Source organism: Pristiophorus japonicus, chromosome 2 (genome assembly GCF_044704955.1).
Source record: "Pristiophorus japonicus isolate sPriJap1 chromosome 2, sPriJap1.hap1, whole genome shotgun sequence".
Classification (NCBI taxonomy): Eukaryota; Metazoa; Chordata; class Chondrichthyes; family Pristiophoridae; genus Pristiophorus; species Pristiophorus japonicus.
The window spans coordinates 300,843,222-300,855,827 of NC_091978.1; the positions used below are offsets into that span (position 1 = coordinate 300,843,222).

Here is a 12,606-nt window from a genome sequence, read left to right on the forward strand (position 1 = left end):
TGCAGTATGATGGAAGACAGTGAATGCACTGTAATTTTCATAATAATGGGTTTTAAACAGTTTCAAAGATATTCTCCACATCGCTTCTTTGAAATTGTTCAGAAACAGTTATTACAAAAATCCGGCTCTGTTGCCATCATGCTGACTACTGCAGAAATTTGTCTTACAAAGTATTTATTTATTTAGCATGATGTTCCCCATTTACATTTTTTTGAGAAAGAAAAATCCATGTGTGCTGGGTTAAATTGTCAAAGGACGACAGGCTAATACTGACAAGATCATTTCTGTGCTGTGTCTTCTAGCAGTGCATTTCAACAATATTTTAAAAATAATCAACTCTTAGCAAACATCAGTGAAATGTCCTTTAAGTATTCAGGATATACAGCTTCTATTTTTTCAGCAGATTAGGGCTTTATTTTTACTGATTATCTTTCTTCAAGGTTTCAAGATGACATCAAGTTGGGTGGCAGTGTGAGCTGCAAGGAGGATGCTATGAGGCTGCAGAGCGACTTGGATAGGTTAGGTGAGTGGGCAAATGCATGGTAGATGAAGTATAATGTGGATAAATGTGAGGTTATCCATTTTGGTGGTAAAAACAGAGAGACAGACTATTATCTGAATGGTGACAGATTCGGAAAAGGAGAGGTGCAACGAGACCTGGGTGTCATGGTACATCAGTCATTGAAGGTTGGCATGCAGGTACAGCAGGCGGTTAAGAAAGCAAATGGCATGTTGACCTTCATAGCGAGGGGATTTGAGTACAGGGGCAGGGAGGTGTTGCTACAGTTGTACAGGGCCTTGGTGAGGCCACACCTGGAGTATTGTGTACAGTTTTGGTCTCCTAACTTGAGGAAGGACATTCTTGCTATTGAGGGCGTGCAGCAAAGGTTCACCAGACTGATTCCCGGGATGGCGGGACTGACATATCAAGAAAGACTGGATCAACTGGGCTTGTGTTCACTAGAGTTCAGAAGAATGAGAGGGGATCTCATAGAAACGTTTAAAATTCTGACGGGTTTAGACAGGTTAGATGCAGGAAGAATGTTCCCAATGTTGGGGAAGTCCAGAACCAGGGGTCACAGTCTAAGGATAAGGGGGAAGCCATTTAGGACCGAGATGAGGAGAAACTTCTTCACCCAGAGAGTGGTGAACCTGTGGAATTCTCTACCACAGAAAGTTGTTGAGGCCAATTCACTAAATATATTCAAAAAGGAGTTAGGTGTAGTCCTTACTACTAGGGGGATCAAGGGGTATGGTGAGAAAGCAGGAATGGGATACTGAAGTTGCATATTCAGCCATTAACTCATTGAATGGCGGCGCAGGCTCGAAGGACCGAATGGCCTACTCCTGCACCTATTTTCTATGTTTCTGTGGCCTAAGACACCGTGGTCACCAGCGCCCCAATTTAAGTGGTTCAGCCCCGGGAGAGGGAGCAGCCGCAAAGGGGAGCCTAAGATCAGGCACCAGCCTGCGAGCAGGGACCACCAGCCGGTAGCCTCGGGTGACGAGGGATCCTTAAGAGATAGTGGTGGACCAGCCACCAATTGGGAGTCCGCAGCCTGCAGCCCTCAACCAGGCAGAACCCCCAGGTGAAAAAATGAACCGGGCAGCCACTCCCAAAGGAGTGGTGTGCTGCAGCACCGGAGGGAATGTTCCCACAATAGTGTGGGACTCAGACCCACCTCCGGTCAGGACACTCCGGGTCCTGCGGTACAGGCAGACTTACTACCGGCCCCGCTGGAAACCCAGAGGCCAAAGAAGAAAGGAAAAGGGCAGGAATTAACCTGGCCACCCAGAGACAGGTGGCAGATGTGCAGAAAGCACGATATGAATTTTAAGTATGTTTAGTATGGATCTAGCGTAGTGTAGGATTATGTGTGTAATGATAGTGACATACGTACTAGTTAGTGGGGTAAGAGAAAGAATCCTTTGCGGCTGATCCCTCTCCCGGGGCTGAACCACTGAAATTGGGGCGATGGTGACCATGGTGTCTTAGTCCACAGAAACATAGAAAATAGATGCAGGAGTCGGCCATTCGGCCCTTCGAGCCTGCACCGCCATTCAATGAGTTCATGGCTGAACATGCAACTTCAGTATCCCATTCCTGCTTTCTCACCATACCCCTTAATCCCCCTAGTGGTAAGGACTACATCTTGTGCAGCTACAGGGAGAAGGCAAAAAAGAAATAGAAAGAAACAGAAAGGTGATGTCACAGCCAAGGGGGTAAGTGATTGGCTGGTGATTGGTGAGTAGTTTTTCTTTTTTCTCCGATAACAGTGAGTAAACTTGAGCATTGTTGTTGCCAATTTAAGTTAATCTAAGGGTTAAGTTATGACAGGAGAGCTCGGTCACGTGATATGCTCCTGCTGTACCAGTGGGAACTCAGGGACACTTCCGGTGTCCCTGACGACTACGTGTGCGGGAAGTGTATCCGCCTCCAGCTCCTGACGGACCGCGTTGCGGAATTGGAGCTGAGGGTGGATTCACACTGGAGCATCCACGATGCTGAGAACGACGTGAGTAGCACGTGTAGCGAGTTGGTCTTACCGCAGGAGAAGGGTCCACAGCCAGATAGGGAATGGAAGACCAGCAGGAAGAGTAGTGCAAGGAAGGTAGTGCAGGGGTCCCCTGGGGTCATCCCCCTGCAAAACAGATACACTGCTTTGAGTACTGTTGAGGGGGATGACTCATCAGGGGAGGGCAGCAGCAGCCAAGTTCATGGCACCGTGGCTGGCTCTGTTGCACAGCAGGGCAGGAAAAAGAGTGGGAGAGCGATAGTGATAGGGGATTCAATTGTGAGGGGAATAGATAGGCGTTTTTGCGGCCGCAACCGAGACTCCAGGATGGTATGTTCCCTGGTGCAAGGGTCAAGGATGTCTCGGAGCGGGTGCAGGACATTCTAAAAAGGGAGGGAGATCAGCCAGTTGTCGTGGTGCACATTGGTACCAACGACATAGGTAAAAAAATGGATGAGGTCCTACAAAACGAATTTAAGGAGCTAGGAGCTAAATTAAAAAGTAGGACCTCAAAAGTAGTAATCTCGGGATTGTTACCAGTGCCACATGCTAGTCAGAGTAGGAATTGCAGGATAGCACAGATGTATACGTGGCTTGAGCAATGGTGCAGCAGGGAGGGATTCAAATTCCTGGGGCATTGGAACCGGTTCTGGGGGAGGTGGGACCAGTACAAACCGGACGGTCTGCACCTGGGCGGGACCGGAACCAATGTCCTAGGGGGAGTGTTTGCTAGTGCTGTTGGGGAGGAGTTAAACTAATATGGCAGGGGGATGGGAACCAATGCAGGGAGACGGAGGGAAACAAAAAGGAGACAAAAGCAAAAGACAGAAAGGAGATGAGGAAAAGTGGAGGGCAGAGAAACCCAAGGCAAAGAACAAAAAGGGCCACTGTACAGCAAAATTCTAAAAGGACAAAGGGTGTTAAAAAAACAAGCCTGAAGGCTTTGTGTCTTAATGCAAGGAGTATCCGTAATAAGGTGGATGAATTAACTGTGCAACTAGATGTTAACAAATATGATGTGATTGGGATTACAGAGACGTGGCTCCAGGATGATCAGGGCTGGGAACTCAACATCCAGGGGTATTCAACATTCAGGAAGGATAGAATAAAAGGAAAAGGAGGTGGGGTAGCATTGCTGGTTATTAATGCAATAGTTAGGAAGGACATTAGCTTGGATGATGTGGAATCTATATGGGTAGAGCTGCAGAACACCAAAGGGCAAAAAACATTAGTGGGAGTTGTGTACAGACCTTCAAACAGTAGTAGTGATGTGGGGGAGGGCATCAAACAGGAAATTAGGGGTGCATGCAATAAAGGTGCAGCAGTTATAATGGGTGACTTTAATATGCACATAGATTGGGCTAACCAAACCGGAAGCAATACGGTGGAGGAGGATTTCCTGCAGTGCATAAGGGATGGTTTTCTCGACCAATATGTCGAGGAACCAACTAGGGGGGAGGCCATCTTAGACTGGGTGTTGTGTAATGAGAGAGGATTAATTAGCAATCTCGTGCGAGGTCCCTTGGGGAAGAGTGACCATAATATGGTGGAATTCTGCATTAGGATGGAGAATGAAACAGTTAATTCAGAGACCATGGTCCAGAACTTAAAGAAGGCTAACTTTGAAGGTATGAGGCGTGAATTGGCTTGGATAGATTGGCGAATGATACTTAAGGGGTTGACTGTGGATGGGCAATGGCAGACATTTAGAGACAGCATGGATGAACCACAACATTTGTACATTCCAGTCTGCCGTAAAAATAAAAAAGGGAAGGTGGCTCAACCGTGGCTATCAAGGGAAATCAGGGATAGTATTAAAGCCAAGGAAGTGGCATACAAATTGGCCAGAAATAGCAGCGAACCCGGGGACTGGGAGAAATTTAGAACTCAGCAGAGGAGGTCAAAGGGTTTGATTAGGGCAGGGAAAATGGAGTACGAGAAGAAGCTTGCAGGGAACATTAAGATGGATTGCAAAAGTTTCTATAGATATGTAAAGAGAAAAAGGTTAGTAAAGACAAACGTAGGTCCCCTGCAGTCAGAATCAGGGGAAGTCATAACGGGGAACAAAGAAATGGCAGACCAATTGAACAAGTACTTTGGTTCGGTATTCACTAAGGAGGACACAAACAACCTTCCGGATATAAAAGGGGTCAGAGGGTCTAGTAAGGAGAAGGAACTGAGGGAAATCCTTATTAGTCGGGAAATTGTGTTGGGGAAATTGATGGGATTGAAAGCCGATAAATCCCCAGGGCCTGATGGACTGCATCCCAGAGTACTTAAGGAGGTGGCCTTGGAAATAGCGGATGCATTGACAGTCATTTTCCAACATTCCATTGACTCTGGATCAGTTCCTATCGAGTGGAAGGTAGCCAATGTAACCCCACTTTTTAAAAAAGGAGGGAGAGAGAAAACAGGGAATTATAGACCGATCAGCCTGACCTCAGTAGTGGGTAAAATGATGGAATCAATTATTAAGGATGTCATTGCAGCGCATTTGAAAAGAGGTGACATGATAGATCCAAGTCAGCATGGATTTGTGAATGGGAAATCATGCTTGACAAATCTTCTGGAATTTTTTGAGGATGTTTCCAGCAGAGTGGACAAGGGAGAACCAGTTGATGTGGTATATTTGGACTTTCAGAAGGCTTTCGACAAGGTCCCACACAAGAGATTAATGTGCAAAGTTAAAGCACATGGGATTGGGGGTAGTGTGCTGACATGGATTGAGAACTGGTTGTCAGACAGGAAGCAAAGAGTAGGAGTAAATGGGTACTTTTCAGAATGGCAGGCAGTGACTAGTGGGGTACCGCAAGGTTCTGTGCTGGGGCCTCAGCTGTTTACACTGTACATTAATGATTTAGATGAGAGGATTAAATGTAGTATCTCCAAATTTGCAGATGACACTAAGTTGGGTGGCAGTGTGAGCTGCGAGGAGGATGCTATGAAGCTGCAGAGTGACTTGGATAGGTTAGGTGAGTGGGCAAATGCATGGCAGATGAAGTATAATGTGGATAAATGTGAGGTTATCCACTTTGGTGGTAAAAACAGAGAGACAGACTATTATCTGAATGGTGACAGATTAGGAAAAGTGGAGGTGCAACGAGACCTGGGTATCATGGTACATCAGTCATTGAAGGTTAGCATGCAGGTACAACAGGCGGTTAAGAAAGCAAATGGCATGTTGGCCTTCATAGCGAGGGGATTTGAGTACAGGGGCAGGGAGGTGTTGCTACAGTTGTACAGGGCCTAGGTGAGGCCACACCTGGAGTATTGTGTACAGTTTTGGTCTCCTAACCTGAGGAAGGACATTCTTGCTATTGAGGGAGTGCAGCGAAGATTCACCAGACTGATTCCCAGGATGGTGGGACTGACCTATCAAGAAAGACTGGATCAACTGGGCTTGTATTCACTGGAGTTCAGAAGAATGATAGGGGACCTCATAGAAACGTTTAAAATTCTGACGGGTTTAGACAGGTTAGATGCAGGAAGAATGTCCCAATGTTGGGGAAGTCCAGAACCAGGGGTCACAGTCTAAGGATAAGGGGTAAGCCATTTAGGACCGAGATGAGGAGAAACTTCTTCACCCAGAGAGTGGTGAACCTGTGGAATTCTCTACCACAGAAAGTTGTTGAGGCCAATTCACTAAATATATTCAAAAGGGAGTTAGATGAAGTCCTTACTACCAGGGGGCTCAAGGGGTATGGCGAGAAAGCAGGAAGGGGGTACTGAAGTTGCATGTTCAGCCATGAACTCATTGAATGGCGGTGCAGGCTAGAAGGGCCGAATGGCCTACTCCAGCACCTATTTTTCTATGTTTCTATGTTTCTAATCCACCTGTGCAGCTATTAAGAGATACACGCCGGGTAACACCCGGGAGTAGGAAGTATCTACCAGTATAGCTTTTAAAGGAAGCACCGGTAAGATAAGAATAAAATGGCTGTGTGACAAAAGTTAAAAGCAGACATCAGTTCCTTGAGGAACTGACTAAGACAGCCGGTCAATTAAAGATTGTATTGTGTGTCTGAGAAGAAATGAGCCCAAATTGGAACTCGGTCACCTTTGTCAAGACAGAAAGCTTTTCTCAGGGCTAGACAATCTGTTTTATGTGCCCTACAGGAAGGAGAACATGAGAAGGCTTCTGTTCCTACTCGCCCTGATAAGGATGAGCAGCAGCGGCTGAGGGGACATGGAAGAATCCCTCATCTATGGGTGCTCAGGAGAGAGAGCACCGATCGTGACTGCAGGGGGGGCACAGCGGGTGTGGAAGAGCTCGTCGTTTTTGCCCATGAAGGAAGATGACCAGTGTGGCTGGGGTCTAACTCCACCAGCCAGGAAGGTTTTACCTATAGGAAGGCCTCCATTCCATGCCCCAGGATACGGGTTGTTGCTGCGCGGGTCAGTGTTACGGAGGGAAAAGGGGTATGTTTGACTTGTAAGGGAAAGATTCCCCTGGGTAGATGGTAGTAGCTCAGGAAGCTGAGCAAGGACATGGGGGACCAGGAATCTGACTGGGAATGACTCGGTAATGACACGTACCGTACCATCACGGGGACACGGGGAGGAGTGAAGGTGTGTTGGAACAAGTGGTGGAAGTCTGAACAGGGAATTTACGTCTGCATGTGGGGGTCAGAGGAGATCTGTCCCGCAGGCATATCATTCGCCTTCGCCAGACAATGGCAAGATGACGGGGAAGTGGTGGGGTGGGATTCTAGCCTACACGGGTGTGCGGTCCCACACTCCCCACTCCCAATTAACGCCACCGAACTTAGAGATCACATTAAGAAACCCCTGCCCATGACCCCGCCAATACGCACAATAATAGAAAGGTATCCAACCGTGGCTATCAAGGGAAATCAGGGATAGTATTAAAGCCAAGGAAGTGGCATACAAATTGGCCAGAAATAGCAGCGAACCCGGGGACTGGAAGAAATTTAGAACTCAGCAGAGGAGGACAAAGGGTTTGATTAGGGCAGGGAAAATGGAGTACGAGAAGAAGCTTTCAGGGAACATTAAGACGGATTGCAAAAGTTTCTATAGATATGTAAAGAGAAAAAGGTTAGTAAAGACAAACGTAGGTCTCCTGCAGTCAGAATCAGGGGAAGTCATAACGGGGAACAAAGAAATGGCGGACCAATTGAACAAGTACTTTGGTTCGGTATTCACTGAGGAGGACACAAACAACCTTCCGGATATAAAAGGGGTCGGAGGGTCTCGAAAGGAGGAGGAACTGAGGGAAATCCTTATTAGTCGGGAAATTGTGTTGGGGAAACTGATGGGATTGAAGGCCGATAAATCCCCAGGGCCTGATGGACTGCATCCCAGAGTACTTAAGGAAGTGGCCTTGGAAATAGTGGATGCATTGACAGTCATTTTCCAACATTCCATTGACTCTGGATCAGTTCCTATGGAGTGGAGGGTAGCCAATGTAACCCCACTTTTTAAAAAAGGAGGGAGAGAGAAAACAGGGAATTATAGACCGGTCAGCCTGACATCGGTAGTGGGTAAAATGATGGAATCAATTATTAAGGATGACATAGCAGTGCATTTGGAAAGAGGTGATATGATAGGTCCAAGTCAGCATGGATTTGTGAAAGGGAAATCATGCTTGACAAATCTTCTGGAATTTTTTGAGGATGTTTCCAGTAGAGTGGACAAGGGAGAACCAGTTGATGTGGTATATTTGGACTTTCAGAAGGCTTTCAACAAGGTCCCACACAAGAGATTAATGTGCAAAGTTAAAGCACATGGGATTGGGGGTAGTGTGCTGACATGGATTGAGAACTGGTTGTCAGACAGGAAGCAAAGAGTAGGAGTAAATGGGGACTTTTCAGAATGGCAGGCAGTGACTAGTGGGGTACCGCAAGGTTCTGTGCTGGGGCCCCAGCTGTTTACACTGTACATTAATGATTTAGACGAGGGGATTAAATGTAGTATCTCCAAATTTGCGGATGACACTAAGTTGGGTGGCAGTGTGAGCTGCGAGGAGGATGCTATGAGGCTACAGAGCGACTTGGATAGGTTAGGTGAGTGGGCAAATGCATGGCAGATGAAGTATAATGTGGATAAATGTGAGGTTATCCACTTTGGTGGTAAAAACAGAGAAACAGACTATTATCTGAATGGTGACAGATTAGGAAAGGGGAGGTGCAAAGAGACCTGGGTGTCATGGTGCATCAGTCATTGAAGGTTGGCATGCAGGTACAGCAGGCGGTTAAGAAAGCAAATGGCATGTTGGCCTTCATAGCGAGGGGATTTGAGTACAGGGGCAGGGAGGTGTTGCTACAATTGTACAGGGCCTTGGTGAGGCCATACCTGGAGTATTGTGTACAGTTTTGGTCTCCTAACCTGAGGAAGGACATTCTTGCTATTGAGGGAGTGCAGCGAAGGTTCACCAGACTGATTGCCAGGATGGAGGGACTGACCTATCAAGAAAGACTGGATCAACTGGGCTTGTATTCACTGGAGTTCAGAAGAATGAGAGGGGACCTCATAGAAACGTATAAAATTCTGACGGGGTTAGACAGGTTAGATGCAGGAAGAATGTTCCCAATGTTGGGGAAGTCCAGAACCAGGGGACACAGTCTAAGGATAAGGGGTAAGCCATTTAGGACCGAGATGAGGAGAAACGTCTTCACCCAGAGAGTGGTGACCTGTGGAATTCTCTACCACAGAAAGTTGTTGAGGCCAGTTCACTGAATATATTCAAAAAGGAGTTAGATGAAGTCCTTCCTACTCGGGGAATCAAGGGGTGAGACATGGTGAGAAAGCAGGAATGGGGTACTGAAGTTGCATGTTCAGCCATGAACTCATTGAATGGCGGTGCAGGCTAGAAGGGCCGAATGGCCTACTCCTGCACCTATTTTCTATGTTTCTATGTTACCACCACCAAGGGACCAGGGAATGGATTAGTATTGTTACTGACCGAAAAGGTGTTATACCAGGGGGTATACTGTGCAGTAGCTTCAGTTATTTTAAACCTTACCGAGGTGCACTTATCTGACTGGTGCCCAAAGGAAACAGAGCAGCTATACCAGGCCCTACTTAAAGAAATGTTCAAGCCATTTTACAAGTTAGACTTTGGGAACATAGACAAAGCAGATTTATACACCCTACACGCTAGGGCCACAATGGATACGGGGAGACCTAGAAGGGGAACCTTGAACGACATTTTTACTGCATATAATACAGGGTCTTCTGTAATAAATAGCCTGGACAATATAGAACTACAAACACAGATAAATGGTTTAAAGAACCAACTGAAAGAGATCCTGAAACAGGAAAACACAGTCGTAGGCTCAGAGCTACACGAGGACCAGGCTATGATGGTCCATTTAAAGGAAATTGTGGCTGAGCTGGAAAAACATGCACAGACTGTGAATGCACTCATACCAGAGGATAGGAATGCTTCGGACCAGGCTGCACAGAATGAGGTGTGCGTACTGTATGGGGCATGGTTGTTGGGCGAGGGTCGCAACAACCTGGAGGATTTAAAACAAGGTTTAGTCCCCTCCTGGATCAGTAACAAGCACCTCGCAGCCCTCCACCTATACAGTAATTCACTAAGCCCGTGCCAGCTCTGCCTAGCCTCTGAAGCCTACCCTGTCCCAGTAGATTGTGGAAAATCTAACCACACCATCATGGGGATAGTACTAAGGATGCTGGTCATGGGTGGGACAGCCCGACCCGCACCGGTATACAGGGTGGAGAACATTGGAGTCATTCAAGGAGGTGCACACGTTCGTTTCACAGCGGTTGCACCCTATGTCGTAAAGTGGGAGCACGCTATGACGGGTACTGACCTCTCCGGGTGCTGGAGCCGGGTTGCACATATAATACTGTGTCCCCAGCACTTGAATGCCTATCTAAATCACAGTGTGGGTTTAAAGGCACAAGACCATGTTCCTCCACAGGTAGCATACATCCGGGGTGGGACATATTGTGTCACCACCAGTGTGCACCACTACCAGCATGGACACTTCTGGTGTCTGATCAGTGACAGCAGTTTTTGCTTTAAACCTGAGGCATCAGTTCAAGTCGCCCAGGAATGGATTGTCCCCATTCCTGAACCCTCCTCTGTTCACCTCACTGTGAGAGAAAACATCACAAACCTGCAAGATTGTGTTATACATTTTGGCTATGAAATTCCTCCTCTACCCGAACATCTTACCGCTCTGCTAGCAGCTGTAGTAATCTCACAACAACATTTCTATACTCTAGAACAGAAAACAATTGAGATAGAGAGAAATATTCTAGAGATCACAATTCCACCTTGGTGAGACATTTTCAGGAATGTAGAAGTTCCTGCTGGGATCAGAATAGCTTCCCACATTTTGGTTGTCTGTCAACTTGAGATTATTCTTTACTTATGGTGTCTCACTTGCCGAGTGAAACGCCAAGGCTGTCAGGTCAGGCACCAAAGAGTGCTGTACGTCCCCTGGCCAAACTTGGGGATTGCTCAGGGATGGATGACACCATACTACCATGTTTGATTTGCATTAATTTTTACTTGCTGTAAAAACGCAGAAATCGAATGATGTAAGAACGTTACTTATCGTGTTTGACTATGTACCTTTATTTTACTGTACCTAAAATTGTGTTTGACTACTGCTATTTTACTCTGAAAACAGAGTGACGGAGGGGTGTCGGACCGAATTGTGATGACTGTATTCGCCTGTAAGCTACACTGCATTTCAAAGGGGGATGCATGTTAAAGTTTTAGCTAGGTAAATAAATACAGGGAAGGTTGACTCTCGGGAGATCAGGAATTTTGCTCACCTAGCATGACATTCAAGTATGTAGAGTGTCACGAGGGGACTGAAGGGTGCAAAATTCGTGGGAACCCCCCCAAGTGTTTGGACTCATTGGAAAGGAAATTTAATTTGGAACTATCTACCAGAAAGTTTGAAATCCTAAAGTGCACATAGAAGAAACTATGAACTTTAATCGAATTTGGGATTTTACGAGACAAATTTAGTCTGTGTGGGCAGGACTAGAGAACTAAAGGATGACTATCGTACAAAGAAACCAGTTTGAGTATTGAAGCTGTCTGGGGTATTGAAACTAAAGTAAATTGTCTGGAGAATTATGGATACTGGGAAACCCTTCTCCACAAGAGACATTAACATAGCAACAATTAACCCAGAGATAGCTAACCATCATCCAACATATGCATAACAACAAAGGTCCATCCAGCCCAACTGAAAAAAACCCAGCACAGACAGACCTTGCAAATACCAAGCTAATATTTCCATCAAGAAACAGATTTAGAAGATCGACACACCTGAGACAGGTTAGCATATTAATGAGCCCGCCAAAATATGACAAAGAAATATCAAGCCCGACAAAATTAAACAAAGAATCGAGCTGATTTGGCGCGAGGAGCAGAACAGCTCCAAAGGTATAACTGGGCCCTGCTTTAACAAAGGACATGCCATGCTTAACAGAAGGTATACACACAGCAGCATAACATCATCGAGGATCAAGAAGGGAGAGAGATCACCGCAGCAGTTGTAACTAACTTCTCCAGCCTCGACATCCTGAAATCAAAAAGGAAGGAAGAACATCACCATCGCGGCAGCAACCGACCACAGCCAACGTGGTACCACCAAAAACACTGCGATCAACCAACTTCAAAACAAAACTTCACAAGGAAGAAACCGAAGAATCAAAAGTTTCCACTCTACAACCTAGGCCTGACTACCAACTGGTGAAAACATTATCTAAAAAGACTTTGAAACTTATTTTTAACAAAAGAAAACGGGTACTTACCCCATATGTCCAAAACGCGCCCTACCGCATCAGCGGACACCACCCAACTGAAGATTGTGCAGTAAGAAATCTTCTCCAACGTTCAGGGTACGGCAAGTAGAACTTACAGAATCCAGCGAGCACCGAAATCGCGAAGTACTGCGAACTGACCATAAAGGATTGGTAAGCATAGTCCCTGTCTGCCCCGCGAGTCTAATCTAGTCAGTGTCAGGTATTGGGAGGTGGGAGGTATATTATTCACTGTAACCCCTTTGAATGTGTGACATACTGTTCTTTATTTGAGTGATTATAAGTTTGACATTGATTTTATTAAAGACAAGAA

The 12,606-nt window shown here is 46.1% G+C and overlaps 1 protein-coding gene across 1 annotated transcript in view; it reads right to left on the minus strand.

Annotated features, from left to right (window-relative positions):
- Positions 1 to 12,311, minus strand: part of fstl5 (follistatin-like 5) — a 1,328,880-nt gene extending 1,316,569 nt beyond the window's left edge. Inside the window, exon 1 of the mRNA XM_070871636.1 lies at positions 12,285 to 12,311. Coding sequence (XP_070727737.1) covers positions 12,285 to 12,289 — 5 coding nt within the window. The 5' untranslated portion in view covers positions 12,290 to 12,311. The remainder of the gene's footprint in view (positions 1 to 12,284) is intronic.
- Positions 12,312 to 12,606: the final 295 nt, after the last annotated feature.